Source organism: Numenius arquata, chromosome 1, assembly GCF_964106895.1.
Source record: "Numenius arquata chromosome 1, bNumArq3.hap1.1, whole genome shotgun sequence".
In the NCBI taxonomy this organism is placed as follows: Eukaryota; Metazoa; Chordata; class Aves; order Charadriiformes; family Scolopacidae; genus Numenius; species Numenius arquata.
In genome coordinates, this window is record NC_133576.1 from 8,326,685 (window position 1) to 8,346,439 (window position 19,755).

The 19,755-nt window shown below is 45.3% G+C and overlaps 1 protein-coding gene across 3 annotated transcripts in view; it reads right to left on the bottom strand.

The window, feature by feature from the left end:
* The window catches only part of PARVB (parvin beta), a 67,799-nt gene that overhangs the window by 40,939 nt on the left and 7,105 nt on the right, over positions 1–19,755 (bottom strand). Inside the window, exons 1-2 of one of the 3 annotated variants that reach the window (XM_074153221.1) lie at positions 3,758–3,822; positions 1,014–1,103 (exon numbers count right to left, since the gene is read on the bottom strand). In XM_074153221.1, the coding sequence (XP_074009322.1) occupies positions 1,014–1,103; positions 3,758–3,794 (127 nt within the window). In that variant the 5' untranslated portion in view covers positions 3,795–3,822. Of the gene's footprint in view, positions 1–1,013; positions 1,104–3,757; positions 3,823–19,755 lie in introns of those variants that run through there. The other 2 variants (XM_074153135.1, XM_074153313.1) reach the window with 2 other exon arrangements.

Sequence of the window (19,755 nt, forward strand, 5' to 3'; positions counted from 1 at the left end):
AAACTTTTTTGTTTTTAATTTCCTGGTTTATTATTTGTCTCCGTGGCAGTTTGCTTCAGCTAGTTACATAGATTAGGAGAAATATGGCCAGGAACGAAAAAAGTATTTTATTCCAACAAGTTTTAAACACTTTTTGCTATTAAATTATGATGTTAGTCTTCTAGGGACTCGAGGAGGGTGGGGAACGGAGAGAACAGGAATTTGAATACTTACCTTCTTTCTATAAAGCATTGCTTGTTTTAAATACTTCTAATCACATTTAATTACTATTTTCAGCAGTCTAAATGCTCATCTGTTCATTCAGTATTGGATCCCATTTTGCTGTACCGTCACTTGCAAAGTGGCAGCAGCAACCCAAGGAGGAGCATGGCATCCACTAGTTAACAACAGTGCACTACGTACATTGAGACAGTCTAAGGGTTCCACAGGAACCACAACACACACTTCTGCTATAGACTTTCTGTGGGTTGGCCTTTTGCACTCCAGTTCCCCATCTGTGTGTGTGTATATATATATATATATATGCGTGTATATATATATATATACACATAGACAGAAAGGATATCACTTGCTTACCAGAGAAGAATGCCCCTGAGGACAAATAGAGACTGAGATCCACTTGGCCAGTTGGTTAATGGAACTGAAGTCCCTCTTAAGCAGACAAATTCAGCAGTATTTTCCATCGAATTCCTTCCAGATCTCAACTTTCTATTTGCTTTCAGGGTGACCACAGAAGAACTCAGTTCTCTGTCAATTCATCGAACAAGTCAATTTTCCAATGAACTACCTAGTTTAAGTGTACCTGCATAGCTGGCACTGCTCTTTAAATTCCAATTTAGCCCTTCTAATTTCTAATCTACATACGACATGCAACAGTTCTCAACTCTCATGCTCAACCCTCTCAGTTTCAACTGAGCAATCTACATTCAACAGTAAAGCAGAGAATACGGGGGTCACCGTGGCCACCTTCATTAATAATTGCTTAGTTGAGGTCTGTAGCTTGAATACTTTACCTAATAGGGTGTCTTCTGGATGGATGTCCACGGCACTTGGGTTCATTGGTGCATTGATAGCATTTTTACCTTCTTCTTGGAGGTCACTCACTGAAGAGATGGAAAAAAAACAAAGAAAGACTGTAATAAATGCAAAGCTTGCACATATGTAGTGGTTGACGTGGGTATTCATCCTAAGAGAAAACATCTGGTAGATCCATTTCAAAATAGGCCCACAGTTTATGGAATTAAGAAATGCAGCCACAGTGGAAAATAAAATCTAAGTAACATCCTTTTATAGGTTCTTATTACACTGAGCCACCACACTACTGGCTGAAAATATTTTGCAAGAAACCCAATTCTGTGGTAAGAGCAGCCTCAAGAGTGCCTGTTTCTCCAGAAGGAAAGGATGTGAGCTTTGTCTGCAGGATGGCCTTTATCTACAGCAAACTGTAAAAACAAACTCCTTTTCTGATAGGTTGACCACCACTCCTCACCACCTTCTCCAGCTGCAGAATAGCAGGAACTGCAACTTGTTACCGGCCTTATTAAAAGCCTCAGAGAATCGCAGGGAGACTTACCAAATAAAGATGAAACTGTATTTCATTCTAGCATTGCCACGGGCTAAAAATAGATGTAGCACAATCTGGTGAACACAAATCTGTAACTTCTGATTTCAAATTTTACCCCAATCCTACAGCTCTCATTTAGGAAAGTCACTAAAGTACCCTTCATCAATAAAATGGATATTAAACAACTTTCCTACGTCATGCCACATGGGAGGAACTGAACTTGAGAAAAAGTACTGAAAAACTGTTTAGTATCTTCACAGAGCTTTACAGTAAGAAAAGCACTAAGAAAAGCACTGTACCAATGTTACACTCTCCAAGGTACATCTCTCCCTCTAAGATCAGATAATGATTATTTATTATAAGCCAAGCTATTGAAGTAGACACATTTGAAATGGGGGATACAAAGACACTGTAATAATGTCATCTATTCAGGTAGCATGGGCTAAGATAATTTGTGGCAGCATTCGTGGTATTGCAGTCTCCTTGGGAGAGGTCCAAATCCCATACTTTTTTAGGGGAAAGCAAGTATTTCCAAATAAAGAAGGTCTGCAAGACAAACTTCTCTGGGGAGAGAAAAGGAGGAACAGTTAACTAATAGTAACAGTATCCCAACAAGCACTTCCTTCAAGAATAGTCACTATTCCCTTTTCCAGTTGGAAAATCAAACCACAGGCTAATCATTTGCATGCAGTCTGCAGAGGTTACAAAATCCTGCATCAGAACTTGTTTTTTTCCTGCTCGATAGAAGGGGAAAACACAGTAATCCTGCTGGCCCAGAGAAGGAGAGGGAAGAAGAACCCACTACAATCCCCACTCCTTCTCTCACAGGTATTTGAAAAGAAGGCGCTTAAAAAAAGTTACCACATTTCTTAATTGCAGTTTCAAGATGTTAGCTAATTCTGGTTCACAGCATGACACTGAGCATGACTAAAATCCTCAATTACGAAATTCCGTTCTTACATTCTGCAAGCAACAAACACCAGTCCCATACTTTTGAGACCTTGTGGCTTATGAACCATGTTAGAGAGGCTGGTTAGAGCCAACACAGCACAAAGCCTGCAGGGAAGGGGGTCTGCCAGCAGTAAGCACGGCTTGCTTTCTGCATTGTGTCCCTTCTGCAAAGGGAAGGGAACAGAACAGCATCCCCGACTGCAAACAGAATACCGTGTCTGCAGGCTGAGATTTAACTTTCTGAATAAATGCTGTTATTAAAGAAACTCTCAATTATCCCTTTTCGGCATTCATTCTCATTTTTTGGAAACCTCTCCAAACAAAACTCAGGGAGCTAAGAGGCCTCTTAAGCAGACCAAAACAGCTCTCACAGCATGCCTTACCCAGCCCTGTCTGCATTACACCCAACTAGAGCTTTCTCACCCGCCCAGCTCTTACACTGAGATGCCAATAGGAATACAGCCGCCAGGAGGCGTAAGAAAAATCGTGTGGAAAGTGGGTATTACAGGTGAAGATTTTTAAAACCCTGCCAGGACTATAAATTCCACTTCCACTTCCGTAAACCCACATTCCACTTAAACCATACTCTGTTTGAAAGTACCAGCCTTCTTTCTAGAGGTAACTAACTCTTTTCATTATTACAGCACTGCTGTCATTCTGGGAATGCCAAGTGTTCGATAAGGTCGGGGCATCGCTGTTCCTAATGGTCTACAAATGCAGGAGAGAGCTGCTAAGTTCCTCTGGGCAGTGAATACATGGTACTGTCTTCAGCGTATGCTACATAAACAAAATGCTGCATAGCCAGAATGCTATTAAGCCAGAATGCTTTTAAATGCAGCCAAACTATTTTTATTCCGAAAAGTTTAATTAAGACGATACGTCTGCTCTTTTCTTAAATGTAAAATGATCTCCTCTCTTCATGACAGAAATACCTTGTTTCTGAACAATTTACTAAACTGAAAGAAAATATCAATACAAATTTGTCTATTAAGCCCCCATCCCTCACGACATTAAGAGCCATATTAAACCCTTACGCTTGCCTTCAGATCCAGCGCAGCTGGGCCAGATCCCGTAGGACCACAACATCCTCTCCTACGGCTACCGGCAAAGCACGGCTATGCCAGCAGAAAGTCCTCCAGAGCCTGCTGCCCAGGGACGGCCCTGCTTACAGAGAACCCGTACACCAGGTCCTAGGCAGAGAGCTTAGGAAGAGATTCTGGCTACAAATGTGATGTTTCCTACCTCCTTTTTTGCGCCTCTTACACAGGAGCCCTGCCATCCCGACGGTTGCAGATGAACCGTATGGGCCGTCTGAATGCTGAAGGAGCAGCAGCAACTGGATAAGGGGCTGCCACCTCGGGACTGCCAAACCTATGTTAATTTGGGCACGGTGACACAGGAGGAGGCACTAAGATAGCCTCCCAGCTGCTAGGTTGGGGGAGCAAGGGGGAGGGAGGACACAGCACTTGGCCATGGACTCCCAGCCAGGAATGCCTCCCTATCCTTTGCCGCTGCTGTGGATAGCCAAGCGCCTCCCTTGGCCTGCTGCTGGCCACCCCAGAGCAGGCACCTCAAAAATGGTGTTTTCTCTGCAAGGAGCTTCCTGAGAAAGCCATCTCCACCCTCTGGCCAAAGCACAGTGGGGTTCCCCACCGCGACAGCTTGCCCCAGGAACACACCGCTTCACAGAGCAACAGCCAGGGTGCAGAGAAGCAACTGCGCTCGGGAACATAAATTTGCCAGGGTACTCCCGACACCTGCTGCACTCCAGAACCCTTTCATGCTGCACTTGAACACATGCTGAGAGGACTTCTTCCCCCTCTCGCTGCCCCCAGTGTTCACTTATCACTGTTGAGCAAAGAAACAGAAGCAGGAAAAGGAAACCGAGCCACAACGCTGGAAAAAAACCAGAGAACCCACAAATGAACAAGTGGAGACAGTTAAAATAATAGCCAGGATGAAGCAGTGGGTACATTTCTGAGAAGAACCTGGTATGTGTTTTAATGCAAATTTACAACAAAGAACAGCTTTCGGTCCATGCTTTCACAAACCCCAAGGTACCGACTGTAAAAGGCTTTGAGCAACCTGCTCTAGTGGGAGGTGTCCCTACCCATGGCGGGGGGGTTGGAACTAGATGATCTTTAAGGTCCCTTCCAACTCTAACCATTCTATGATTCTATGGTATTAATGGATTGGCAAGCGCCAACCTCCTCAACCTGCCCTACTGGATCAGCAACAGTGGCTTTGCTGTAAGATTTATACCAGGTTCTTACATCAAACAAGCCATCCATGCAAGAAGGCATTTTACTGGTAGAGCAGAGCTGCGTTTGGCACCACAGGCTATAGTCATGATAGGTCCCACATGAGGTGTTACCACTTCTTGCCTGCTCTTCACCTGCCCATTCACAGGTTCCCTTCTATTCCCCTTCCCTTCCTCACAGGAAACATCTTCCCTTGTCATGTTGGCATAGTTCCTTGGTCTCTGAATGAGATCTGTGTAAAACATCCTTCTCTAAAGCCTAATCATTTAATTTTGTAGAATGGTCAGAGGAAACCTGCCGTAGGGGAAGACAGGAAGGGGAAAGAAATTGAGGACAGGCTGGAGTAGCATCATTTAGTCCAGGCTGGTCCCCAGCAGAACCTTTCCTGCATCTGTTACCCTGGGACAGTTCGTTTGCTCCCACTGACAGGCCAGGGCAGGGCAGAGGTCTCCCTCAGACGTGCCAGCAGAACTTGTACGAGCAGCCCCAGCATCCAGGGAACGCTCTCCTGCCCACGAGAAGAGTTTGCCCCCACCCTGACCCACAACACAGACTCTGCTAAATGGTTAAAGCCTTCATGTAAAACTTGCTGATGGTCTAAACGACTCGGCTGTGAACTTGCACAGGACAAGTCAGGTGTAACTACAGGCACAGAAAGATGACTGCCTCGGAAAGGTAATCTGGCAGAATTAACCACAATTTCTCCCAGATGTCTGGTATAGCCTCCCTCCCTTCTGGCTGGGGATCTCTTCTCTGAGCAGATCCTCAATTAACAGGCAGCACTAGTCCTCCGAATTGCTTCAGCCAGCACTAGCAAAATCCAAATGTAGCAAGGGACAGGCAAGCGGCCAAAAGCATTCAGCGAAAACTCTGTGTATTTCCCTAAACCAAAAATTTAAATTCATGAGTAAAAGGTCACTTCTCCGCCAGTCCACCAGGAAAGCAGCGAGGGTTCCTGGCAGCCCTCCCATGTTTTAAGAGTCTCCTGGCAGTGTCAGCAGTCAACATGATTTAGTCACATTGGAAGCTGTGCTAGCCTTTCAAACAAATTAATTTAATGAGTGGATCGCATACACACATGCTATGCAGCACTACTTCTGTAAGCCAGGCAGGCTGCCTCGGTGCACGGGATTACACGCAAACTGCACAGAACAGGAGCAATTAGCTGCAGAAAGCTGGAAGCGCCAGCACAGCTGTCAAGGATTTCTCGCAAGTCAGAAAATGGCCTTTAATGTCAGCAGGAGCACTATAAAAAGAAGAAAAGTCCCCGCGCTTTCCCCTTTTTATAAGAAAGAGCAAGCCGACGTCAACAACTTGATCCTTTCTACCTTCACTGTTAATAATTTTAGTTTAATTCTGAAAGATATCAACAACAGCACGGTTCACCTCTTAAGCCTTTACCATTCACTGCCTTGTTATTAAAAAATTGACCGCAAGCCTCTCCCTCTTAGAAAAAACAGACGGTAAATGCTACTTAATTTTAGCTCTGGTTATTTCTGACGGCAGCGCTGAATCCCACCCGGCAGAAGGTGGCAGCTGCCGTGAGGCTAGTCACGGGTTTCTGGATAGGGTGCTTCCCTTCGCGTTCAACCAGCGCCGAGCTGGCTCCGCAGCACCGCCTGACCACAACTTTTACACAACAACGTGCTTTCATCTCGTGATTAAACCCTAACTTTGGAAGCTATTAGACTGGTTTGTTACCCTTGGCTCCCTTACAGATGATTTGTTCAAGTAACTTTGTGATCCTCTTCGGTCGGAGCAGCACACAGAAGGGGAACGTGCAATGACCGTGTAACGCGAACTCCACGGGAAGCTCTTTTCCTGCCCGCAATGTCTCACTGCTTCCCAAGTTTCCTTGTGCTTCCCAGAGACAAAAGTGCAACCAGATGTGCCTTTTCAGACAGTGACTCACCTGCCTGCAGCTCATATCCCAAGAGTTCAGATAAACACGTGCAAAATAGAAAGTCCATATTCAAGACCATTCCTCCCCCATTCAGACCAGTGACACGACCCTCACTCCCTCACACCTCAGGTGAGACGTGGCCACTGGACAAATCCCCCTGAGGAAGCAGTCAGCCCTTGCATAAAAGATCAAGTACCTGCTCAAGCTCCCACTTCCCACGTGAGGTGTCAGACCAGAAGGCAAGAGGTCCCTGGTGGGTTAAAGACCTGCTCCTCCGTGTGCCTCTCGCAGACCAACACACACAGAATTTCCACCTGACACCTAAAACTCTTTCACAAAAAGTCATCTTCGAAACGGTAAACCTTCTAGGAACATTAAAAAAGAAAAAAAAAAAAACAAACAAAAAAACCCCCAAAAAAACACCAACCACAAACAAACAAACAAAGAAACAAAAAAAGGAAAAAGAAACAACAAAAAAAACACACACACACCCCCCAAAAAACCAACAAGTTTTACAAAACCTGGTATTTTCCAAGGAAAATTGTTGTACTGAAAGATTTCAAACCAGCCCCAAATGTAGCGCATGCTGATACACTGAGTCTCTTTGTCTCTTTTCTATGGACCACACACAGACAACTCACCAGCCTGCTACTGCATTACTAATCGCTTAACATTTACAAAAGGCTCTGAGATCTTTTGGTAGAGACTGCAGGAGAAAGACAAAGCCTCCATTAATTATAATAGAGAATTAATAACCACAGGCAGATCAAAGGCAAAGACTTGATCAAATCCACATAAAGGCACTGTATCAAGGGACTGCATTCAAAGCAGAACTGTGGTAATAAAGGAAATTATTTATATCCCTCGGTAGGCAGACAAGGCACTCACAGTGGACAGGCACTGTCCTTAAAGGAAAGGAAAGACCTAAAAAAAGGGAAAACTAAAGCTAAAGGCAACTTTTAGGAAAGGGCTGTAATAATCCTCTTGTTTAGTTGCAAAGAGCAGGCCACACTTGTTTATATGATGGATGTGTTAAACTTACACAGAGGAGTGGTCTACTCTGTGACTGCCAGAACAAAGATACCCCCCTAACTTTCGCCAGGGGTAAAATACACATCTAGCACGGCAGCAGCATAGCCAATGCTTGAGGCAGTGAGAAACATTTATGAGAAGCCAGGGTTTGGTTTTGTTTATGAGGGTGAAATACTGCTTTCAGGTTTTTTCCCATGAAAATTCTTATCTATCATGTCGTTTATTCGGGGTTTTTTTAAATTTTGGATGAAAAAAAGAATTTTAATTTTTTGGTAAGTGGACGCTTGTGTTGAGATAGCCAATATTAACACTGCTCCAGCTATCCTGGCCAAACCCCGCACGTGCACCAGCCCTCCCGAAGAAAAGGAAGGGCGCGTTGCGGCAGAATGGGAACGGGCAGAGAAGCAGCAGCTTGGGAGAGAGAAGCACTAAACAGACCGCAGCAGCCGCAAGCGGCTTTCAACATGACCAGCACTGGCAACTGAACGTCAAATCAAACAAAACGAGACTCTGTAATTTGGAGTCCTCAACACAGGAAGGACATGGACCTGTTGGAACGGGTCCAGCAGAGGGCCATGAAGATGATCAGAGGGATGAAGCACCTCCCCTATGAAGACAGGCTGAGAGAGCTGGGGTTGTTCAGCCTGGAGAAGAGAAGGCTCCAGAGAGACCTCATAGCAGCCTTCCAGTATCTGAAGGGAGCCTACAGGAGAGCCGGAGAGGGACTCTTTGTCAGGAGATGTAGTGACAGGACAAGGGGTAATGGCTTTAAATTGGAAGAGGGGAGATTTAGATTAGACACCAGAAAGAAATTCTTTACTGTGAGAGTGGTGAGACACTGGAACAGGTTGCCCGGGGAAGCTGTGGATGCCCCATCCCTGGAAGTGTTTAAGGCCAGGCTGGATGGGGCTTTGAGCAACCTGCTCTAGTGGAGGTGTCCCTGCCCATGGCAGGGGGGTTGGAACTAGGTGATGTTTAAGGTCCCTTCCAACCCCAACCATTCTATGATTCTATGATTACTAAGGAGAAATATCTTTAGTCAGTTACACGGCCCACTTCAGTTCAGCAGGAAAGCTGAATCCTATGAAATGAAGTTGCTGTGTGAGGAACCAGTTCTCTGCTCCAGCTCCCTGCAGGGCCCCGGGAACACAGCGCTGGTGCTGCCGAGGAGGATGGATGATCCTGCCCTCGCCCAGCCGCTGCCCGTGCTGGGCAGCCGTGGACAACACAACAGCCAGCAAAGCAGGAGTGGCCACCACCGCTGTTACACTGCTGGCGTAACTGAACAGGTAGATCCCCCCTCTGGTATTCATCTGGCTCCAATAACAACCGGCAAAGCCGGAGCTGACCCACAGCTGCCTGGGCATAAATAGGCAGCGATAACAGCCAAGATGAGCCCACAGTCCCAACACTGAGTCAATGTATTTAACCTTCGGGTCTTCTTTCCAGCAGTTGTACCGATTCCACTCAAGCCTCACAGCTACCAAAGCACCAAGCCAGAATTCATCTCAGCATTTGGCTCCCCAGCTGTCTTAGTCCCTTTCTGCTCAGCTCATGCAACAGGTCTAACCCCCACTTAGCAAACACTTAAACAGGAATCCTTCAAAGTATGTTCCGCAAGGCAGAAAAGCAAGATGCAGACTTTGGCAGAAGCTGACAGAGAGCTACGGAGCTAAAACTAGAAGTCAAACTTGGGATTCATCATTTTGCTTTAAGTCCCTGTTTCTCATTTCTTTAATTATTATCTTAAGTTATGTCACTGCCTTTATCGGGCAGGCATCCATGCTGTCAGGAAAGGGGCACTCCAGACTCCTCCTTCATCCCTAGCTGCCACTCACCACTTCCCTTTTGCTGGCACCAGTGGTTGCAGAAGCCACATTATGGTACAGAGCAGGGACACAGCGTGCCTGGAAACTCACCAGATAAGAGAGGAAAAAATATAAAGTTAGTTTTCACTGTGTAGACACACAAACACCAATGCTGGAAAAAGAAATAAACAAACAAAAAAAACCCCACCCCACCACCAAACCAGCAGAAATAAGAGTGTGGACAAGAATGGTGTTGCAAAGATCTACAAAATTACACCTACAAAAGCAAGGTTTTCAAGCATGGGTGAAGCCACCCAGTAGGATACTGAGCTGACACACTGACCTTGCCAGCTCTGCTGCAGTCTCCCTACACTGACCTTACAGCAGCAATCCCACAGCTTTGAAAATGGCATATTTTTTTAATCACATTTCCTTGTGCCCGAGAGGCATAAATATACTTTTAAGCAGCTCCCAGCAAACAGTTCTGACATTTTTTCCTCCCTGCCAGAAACAGAACAACACTCCCCTTCAAGCAGATGAGCAAGGAGAGGTCAACAAGCTGCATTTGTTACTGGTGATGTCCTGCAGCATTCTCAGGATGCACGCTGGCTGTTACAGCACAGTGTAACTCAGAACCTGTGCACACTCTGAGGTCTGGAAGCAGCACCTGGTTGGGAGCAGGACCCCACAACTTATCATCGTGTATCCATTCGTTTCACGGACGTGAGATTTTTCTCCCCCATTTCCTGACCCTTGCATTAGCTTTTGCACAGGCTTGCTAATAAATGGGAAAATGTTTCAGTAAAGAGGGTCCCAGGCCCTCATGTGTATATTTTATTATTAAATAAAACAATCTGTAAAGCATCTACACCTTACCCAGCTCTCCTTACCTCCTGGACATACCTTTGGCACTTGCTTTGTCCAGAACTTGTAAACAAATGGCTTCAATCCCAGTTTTTTTGACAGGGAAAAGCCAGGATGCTGCCTCAAACACCACAAGTAATAACTGCAGCTTGAAAGGACCCTAAAAGCAACTAAAGTTATACTCCTCCCTCTGCACACAAATTCCACTTGAAAACAGGGAAAATGTACTTTCTCAGCCTTCCCCAGTTACAATTCCATCACAACATACAAAAGGTCATTTCTTCCCACGAAGCAATGTGGAGGATTACATTCTCCCGTGCGTACTGCATGAGCGCCGGGATAATTTCTACCTGAAAGAAGGATGTGGAGTCAAATCCACCTGATGAGAACAGAGGGAAAGAAAAAGTCTGATAAGAAGAGGAAAGAACTGAAGGAGACTTCTGGCCTGTGTCCAGCCCCACTAGAAAACCTGCAAGGCATTTTATATTTCCTGCCATCAATTCTCCATGAAATACTGTATTCTACTGTGTAGTACTTAGTACTCTGCAAGGCTTCTTTGTACTCCTAAAACCAAAGCTGAGCACAAGCACGTAGGGAACAGCATGTTCACAGTCTAGGAACTCAGTCTGAGATCCCCAATGAAGCAGGCTGATTTCCACAAGGTGCCAAGCACCAACATGACTCCTTTAACCAAAAGCAGTGCCAGAAACCAGAATCAACTCGCTACTTAAGGTATCCATGTTTGATGGGTCTGGCCGAAGCCAATCACCAAGGGAGAGAGAGCAGAAGCTGTCAGAAGCAGAGCTAATAGCATTACTCTGGAATGAAGATGTCTAGTCCATTCATTCAACTCGTCTTCTCCATCACAAAGAAATCAGGGAGAAAACAGCATTTCAGTTTACTGCCTCCTACGAGCTCCATCTCTGACCCCACATACAAATCTAACTGAGCAAACTTTATCAAAGAGAACACTTGGCATCAAAAAAGCCGCTACTGCGGCTCGTGGTAACATGTTTTACAACTGAGCCGGTTTCCATCCCTCCACCAGCTTCCTTCCACTTCCACCTCATGGTTTGACGCTTCATTTGTAGGTACCTGAATGAAACCCCCTCAGTTAATTAACTGCCCAAGCAGTCTTACCTACTCCGGCTTACTGCTTTCCCCATATCCCTCGCCCCCCTTTCCAAAGGCACGACAAGGTTAACAACCACCACCAAAAGCAGTCTACTGTGCAAATATGAAAACATTTGACGCTGCTTGTTCTTCTGAACACGACGAGAGAAGTACAGAGTTAACAGACTCACTTCTGAAGGCAGTGACGGCAGGTGAACACAAGAACTAAGAGAAAGGCACCGTCTTCTCCAGCTGATAGTACAGAGCCCAACAAAGCCCAACAAACTGACTTCACGCAAATGGAAAGGAGGATACAGCTGCAACTTGCAATTCAAAAAAAAAAAGCAGCTTTTTTGCTTGTGCAACATGATTCTACAGGAAGAATAAGCTGAGATAAAAGATGCTGCGAACCACAAAAAGTACACATGCCTTATCGCTGGAGTTGCCCAAACGTCACCCAGAAAGACAAGGAAAACCCTGAAAAACACTCATATATAGCAACTATATTTGCATTCTAGCAAACGCTAGTTTTCAGTTCAACAGAGCGCAGGACAGGCAGTGCTCCAGACCAGAAGCTGTAACCTAAACACTCAACACATACTTTTCATCGTACCATATCGTGAGGTTGCTCATGCCCAGCTCTACCTTCCCCGTGTCCTGCCTGCATCCAGGGCACTAGAGCAGTGTATTGCAAGTGAACTGACGTATCTCACTGTACAAGAAGACACTGCAAAATACAAAGAAGTTTTCTCAAGGGTTTCCAGACAAGTCATATGTAGAAAATTATTTCACTTGTAGCTCTGAGCACCAGAGGAGCCTGCCAAGACAAGCACTTCAGTGATAAGTGCTACAGACCTCACGGTAAGAGTCTGGAACTCAGAGCCCACGGTCAGATAAAAGCGCATCCACAAGGGGAAGGTACAGTGAAGGTAGCGGCTGCCATAAAAGCATCCAGATGCTAAACTCTGCCAGGTTTAAGTAAGAAATAGACACCACCATGTCCTAACGGAGCTGCTGAAAACCATGTAGAAAGAGCGGAGTTCAGGCCTCCGACTGCCATTCCAGTCCATTCTCCCAAACACAGCCCTCAAGGGATAACAAAATGCGATCACGAAACAATAGCCAGCCCAAGAATCAAATCAAAACAAGTCCAAAGCACAAGAAAATGTCACGTTTCACCCAAGTATCAAAAAGACCTGCAGCTGTTATTATTTGCTTACTTAGTCAGCACACCAAAGTTTTACACTATTTGCAGTTCTAGCTTTCTATGGTCTCTTTTAAAGCTTTTACACTGGTAATACCAGGTCCTATGAGCTAGCCGAGGAGGTGTTTCAGTGGGGCTGAAAAGTCTTAAAGACATTCAAAGCTCACCTACTTGTCAGTCCCAAAATAGCTTTCTAACTACACAGCCTCTCCAACTCACCCTCACTACAGAAGCCAGAGCAGCAGCCTGGTGGAATCCATGCTTTCCTCCTCACTGAAAGGTTAGACAGGCAAAAAAGATGGAAAAAAAATATTGTACTCTTACTAGTACCTCAGTGCAAAACCAGTAAAAGGACCCTGTTGAGAAGCACAGTTCCACTGCACGCTCTTGTATTCACATGCTCATAAATCATTAATTCACAGACTTCATGATGTTCAAGATGTCCTTACTCCAGCCTTTGATGGGTCTAAGCTGCCAGGGAGCTACATAAGATCATTGGATAATTCAGGGTGGAAAGGACCTCAGGAGGTCTCTAGCTGAACTTCCTCCTCAAAGCAGGGTCAGCTCTAAGACCAGACAAGGTTGCTCAGGACTTTGTGGCTTAAAACCTCTAAGAATGGAGGCTGCACAAACTCTCCAGGCATCCTGTCCCACTGCTTCCAGGTCCCCAGCATGAAGAAGTTTCTCTCTTTGTCCAGACTGAACATCATTCATTTCAGTTTATACTTCTTGTCTCTCTTCTCTGCTATGCACAACGGTGAAGAACCTGGCTTCCTCTTCTCAACAATCTCCTCATAGGTATCAGCAGACTGCCTACTAAAAATGTCCCTGAAGCAGTCTCATCCATAGGCTGAAGAGGCCTAGCTCCCTCAGCTCTCCTCATAGGATAAGTGCTCCAGCTGCCACCCTGGTGGCCCACTGCTGAAGGTGCTCCACTTTAGCCATGCCTTTCCCGCACAGAGGAGGCCAAAACCAGACATTATGTATCAGCTGGGATCTAAGGAATGCTGAGTAAAGGCGGATAATCACTTTGTTCAAATTACTGCCTCTGCTTCTGTTAATACAGCCCAGGATATTGTTGGTCTTCACACAAATGGCACACTGCTGTCCGGTGGTCAGCTCGTTGCCTACCAGAGCCCCTAGGGCTTTTCCAGCAGAGATGCCCCCAGGTAGGCCATCCTCAGCCTGTATCATTGCAGGGGTCTGGCTCTTCTATCCTGAGCGCAGGACTTTTCACTTGTTCTTGTTGGATTTAAGGATCTTGCCAGCCCATTTCTCCCACCTGTCTACGTCTCCCTGAACGGGCAGCCCTGCCCTCCAGTGTACCAGATGGTCACCCAGTTTGGTGTCATCTGCAAACTGTACGAGCATGCACTCCATCACCTCCTCCAGGTCATCGATGAAGATGCTAAACAGGACACATCCCAGGATAGACCACAAGACAAACGGATCACACGACAGAGGGGCAGTGCCACAGGAAACCATGAGGATCTTTTCCCCCCACCCTTTTCTTGCACGGGGATTAGTTACTCTGGTTTTACTCTTCCCATGGAACAGATATGAAAACTTTCACGCTGCCAGTATGGCTCCACAGAATCATCTGGCCGGCTATGGTGCAACACACCAAATTACTCAGCCTCCCTAGAACACCAGTGCCGATCTCCCGTGCGTTTGGTACAAAAGCGGAATTCCCCAGCTCAGACAGTTTCAAAGTAATTGTATTTGCATTCTGGAGAAACCTCTTACCAACCCCTGGATGAACAGCACATTTGTTTAGCAAATGAAGGAACCCAGTGAGGATGCCTTCTACCAAGATTCTGGGCAGTACAGCATCTGCATGTAATGCAGATTCACGGGAAGAAAAGTCACTCGCTAAAAACTAGCATTTGTTACCAGTTTTTCCACAGGAAAGAAAATCCACATGTGTTCCCTATTGGTTAAAGAGCAGAGAGAAGGCTTTTTACCAGGTGCTCAACTAGCTTGGCAAACGTTGGTACCTGTGATCTGTTTGTTAACATGTAAACAACAAGAATTAAGGGATCAGAAATATACAGGTGGAAAGACAGTGTAAAACAAACACACACCTTAAATGTCAGAGTCATGGCTTGGTCAAGCATAGCTCCCCAGCCGCCTTATTGCCCTCACTAACGATGTCAGCAGAGCAACAGCCAGCAGAGTTTTTAGGTTTTTAAACTAAATGATGCAAAGCTAAATGATACTGAAGATCCGAGGTGATGCCTGAAACTATGGCCCCTCACTGTGTTAATGCAGCAAAAGCGGACATTTTCAAGACAGCGGTCTAATTAAGGACATCGTAAGTGATCGAGAGGGAACCTATTAGTCTGAATCCGTGTGAGCAGTCAGAGGAAAAACTCACAAGCCCCCAGTTATCCCAGACACATCATGGAAACATAATATACCTTTTTCCTTCAACCATACAGCAGAGAGCGGATACTAAGGCCAGTCCCTCCTCCCTTCCAATTACCATCTGTCCCTCTCCCTGATGAGGGACCCCCAAAAAAAAACCCAGCTCCAAAGAATCAGAGAAATATTTCTTGGAAGGACCTACCAAGGTCCAGCTTGAAGCTGGATTATTGCCACATTGTATGAGGTGAGTCATGATGGCTTCTCCCCTCCACATGCAAAAAAAAAAACCTATCAGTTTGTGTGGCAGACAGTATCAGATCTGCTATAGAGGCAGCAGATCTGGTTTGCTCCCAGACAATCACCACCTGGCACAGCAGGACCATTTGGAGCATGCCATCCTGCACCCAATTAAAACCCAGTTTCCCAATGATAGGGCTCCATTATACACGCTTATTTAATTACCTAATTAGAGAGACAAGATCCCTGTCACACCAAATTCAGTACAGATCAAAGATATATCTATAACGTTAGTATTCCTGCAGCCTGCTTAATTTTTTAATGGAACCATTTCACTGTAACATTACTGGAAGCCATACACAGGGAAGAAGGCAAACAGTTATCCCGAGGGACAATTTTATAATCCTGTTCCTGAGGAGGAATATTAAGCAGAAAACGCAAGCCTGGATGCCTTGGTGCTTTGTCCTATTCTAGCATTTCTGAAGAAAATCCTGTCAATTTTGCAAAGCCCCTAAATCCATCTGCTGGACTAGGCAAACCAGAGAGCAAACACTATTCTATTTTAAAATGACATGAGTGTCTGCATCTGTTTAATAACACACTTGCATACATCTGCCAAACAGACCTAGTGGAAAGACACTTTCTGAGGATTACACATTTTTCTATTTAAAGACAGTAAAGAGACACCCTGCCTCTATACAGAGATCAGAATAGCTCTCCTCATCCAGCTCTCACATCCTCCTTCCTTCCTTCCTTCCTTCCTCCAAATAAATTGTGTATGCAACCATCTCAGCTAATTAAAAATTAGCAATAAGGCCATATGGCAGCTATAATGGAAAATATACTATTTCTTTTTTCAGTGGATTTCATTATGGTTCAACCACACAATGAAAGAAGTACTAAAGGAGGAACTGGAATTCCAGGAGCCAGAACAGCTTGCTTGTTTTATAACCAAAACACAGCATATGTTGAAAAGAGATTTTATAAGAATTTATATCTGACCACCAGACAGGTCTCCAGGATTATAAAGAAGCCTTTTTTAGCTTGGAGTAACAATCACTGAGAGACAAAACAGAATTCCCAAAGACCCTGTTGCTCGCCACTACCAAAGCCAAAACCAGAATCCCATCCCATGGCCTTCCCTCTCAGCCTAAGGGCTCTGCAGAGGGTTCTGCAGCTGGTGCACGGAAACAAAACGTTTGTACAGGACTTATAATTAGAAGCTTCATTGTGTGGATGTATGTTCCTCCATGAGGAAGTGACAGTGATTTAAGAGCCACAAGAGTATGGAGCCACTGCGCTAGGCCAGTAGACGCTGCCAGGTGTGCATGTTCTCTCCACATCTGGTTTTCACAGTAAGACTTAACCGGATTCAAATTACAAAATCCTAAAAATACGTATGATAGCTGTAACACTTTTCCAGCTAAACTAGACATACACAACAGAAGTCATGAATTTTGGGTTGCAGCTTCCTACTTGGCCAACAGAAGAATCCAAATTAGGAAATATATACCTAAGCAGGCTGAATACGCTTGACCCTGGAGACATCACTTGGCCACTGACCTACTAGCTGTGCAACACAGAGGTTCCTGTTCCCAATTCCCCTCCATGCTCATCCCACCCCCAAAGATAAATGGGGGTCACTGTCACTCACATGAGAACTGATGGATTAGATCCCCTACACACAGTACTTCCTGCAGTGGTGGGGACAGAGAGCATCATCACCAAGTGGCCTGTCCTGCAGTAGGGGTCCCAGGATCCATCACTCCTCCTGGGGGCAGCCTAGAAGAATCCCCTGAAAAGCAGGGCTCTCCCACTGCTCACCCTGCCCTTCCTTCCCTTCCACTCCCTTCTCTTCACCACAACACACGCCACACTTCACCACCCAGGGCAAGAAGCACAGATGCAGCCAACGACGACGACCAGAGGCAGGTACACCACAGCCACCGGGACAGCACGTAAAGCCAGGGCCGGTCCACGTATGCCATACACACCCCGGGGGAAAACCTGCCACAGATGGGCATGCTTTACAAGTTATAGCAAACAACTCTGAGAACTGCATCGGTTGATTTTACTGTGCCCTGAAGAAAAAAATAAGGTTTCTTGGTCATAACATGTATATATAACACATTTCACAGAGCACACATATGAAGGAAAGGATAAGCAACTACTAAAGTCATCATGGAAAAGAGCTCAATTAGAGGGCTGTGCAGAGTAAGGCATCTTTCAGTGGACACCATGGCAGCTGACCAGAACAGAGCCCGTGCATCAGTCACGTCCAGACACTGGCACAGGTCAGACCTTCTCTGGAGCCATGTGGTTGACTTTCAAGTCTCTGGCTTCTACAAGAGAATACCCAGATCCCGTTAGTTCATAGAACCTGGAGGTTTGCTGAAGTCATAATTGCTGTAACGAGCAGAGGTCGGCACAAGGAGAAGCCTTTGGGAAATAAGCCTCCCCTTCCTTCTTCTTGCTGGCCTTCAGGTCTTCTGAAACAACTGTGAGTTTGAGGGCTGGCCCTTAGCCTGCTGCCGCAGTGAGGACCTTGCCCCATCAGCATAAGAAGATGGACAGTCTGAAAACGCTGAAAAGGGAACAAGAGTCCGGGGTTAGTAAGGCACGCACAGAGCCTCCTGCATTACCAGCAGCAGCAAGGATGACAAGGATCACAAACAGAAGATGTTATAGGAAAGGCAGAGAACTCCTCTTTTATGATACAGGTCAGTATCTCTGTATGGTCATATATTCACATCAGATCATATATCCACATCAAGACATCATGTCCCAGGAACCCTGACACGGACAACCTCTCAGGTGCACATTTGCAGGCCAAGATTTCTAGTGGTGTCCAGGAGATTCGTACACTCAACTCCCTTTGAAAAATAACAGCAATTTGGCATCCAAATACCTCATGAGCACCTTTGAAGTACCAGCTACGCTGGCACTTCCACAGCTACAAACCTGAATCTCCTCAGCTGCGTCCGCAACACTTGTATGCATAAGGTACACACACTAAATTTTCTTCCCAGTTAAACAGCAAAGCTGTGACACCAATTCCTGCAACCAGCAGAATCTACCTCACACTGGTCTTGCCATAGACCACATAACCCTGGATCCCTCAGCAACAAGTTGCTCAGACACGCTTTCGCAATGGAAAGAGCTTGCCAGCTAATCTCCCAAATCTCCTAACATCAAAGTACGATCCAAAGCTCAAAGCAGTGCCTTGGAAAACTTCACCAGTTTCATCTGTTTTCCGATCAGCTGGCCTGTAACGGTTCTTAAAAGTACATAAAGAGACATTTAGCACTGTTATGCCTAACAGTACTAAATCTTCTGGACTCCTGTATTGCCGACATGCAAATCAGTAGGATGCATTTATATTAATAAAGAGATCTTAAATATTACAACTCTTTAAATAAAAACCCCAAGTATTCAAGCCAGTATGATACAACACATTGCAGAACACAGCCTGATCTCCCTGCATAGATCCGATCTATGGAGGGACCAAGAATCCTCTCTTCACACCATCCACCAGGGAGCATCTGCACAGACTTTACATAAAAAGTGTGACTTTGCAGCTGCCCCTATTCATATCAGGTCCACATGTAGCCCTCCATGCATCAGAGTCTCACAGGGCTCACCCACACGCTCCTCAAAACAGCCAAATGCCAGCTTCTAGAAATCTTTCCCAAGACACTAGGATTAATAAATCCTTTAGAAGAAATTAAAATAAACAGGTATCACCGAACAAGTGCTTTTAAGTAAGGGTAGACTCATTTTTAAGGAGAAAAAGGAAAATAAAAAGTGTTGATAACCACCTTGCTGAGGTTCTATGGTGCAACATACCAACATTCTTACAATGAATCTTATATTAATGATGGCAACTCTGAAAAGAAAGCAACTTTTAAATGTCTGTTTTTCTTAAATAGAAGCAAGTCGCTTTCTTCAATCCACTACTGAAGAACTACAGAGCTGTTTCACGTATCTTACTGCATGCTCTCTGGAAGAAAACTTCCAGCTGTAATTTAAAACTCTGTTGTCTCACCAACAGACCGAGCCTAAAGCCGCACTGGGCGAACCATCCGAGCCTAGCTGCAGTTACAGGAGAAAAACATGGGGTTTATGACACGATTAAAAGGATGATTCCTGTGCATGTAAAGTTCATTCCGGTTGAGACACTGACACAAACTATAACTACAGTAGAGCTTTTGCCAGAATAGAACAGTGTCAGAACCCAAACTGGCACTGTTCTAGGAAGAGAAGACTAAAGCCAGACCTGGTCAGAGGTACGCCTGAGCCCTACAGGAGAAACTCAGCAATTAGGCTACACAGGTTCCAACTGGAAATTTAGGTCTCTCTGTGTTTAAATTAGTGGTAGAAAGGATAATAAATTGAACCTGAATTTGCATATGTCTGCACACATTCTTTCTATGGATATATACATGTCTAGA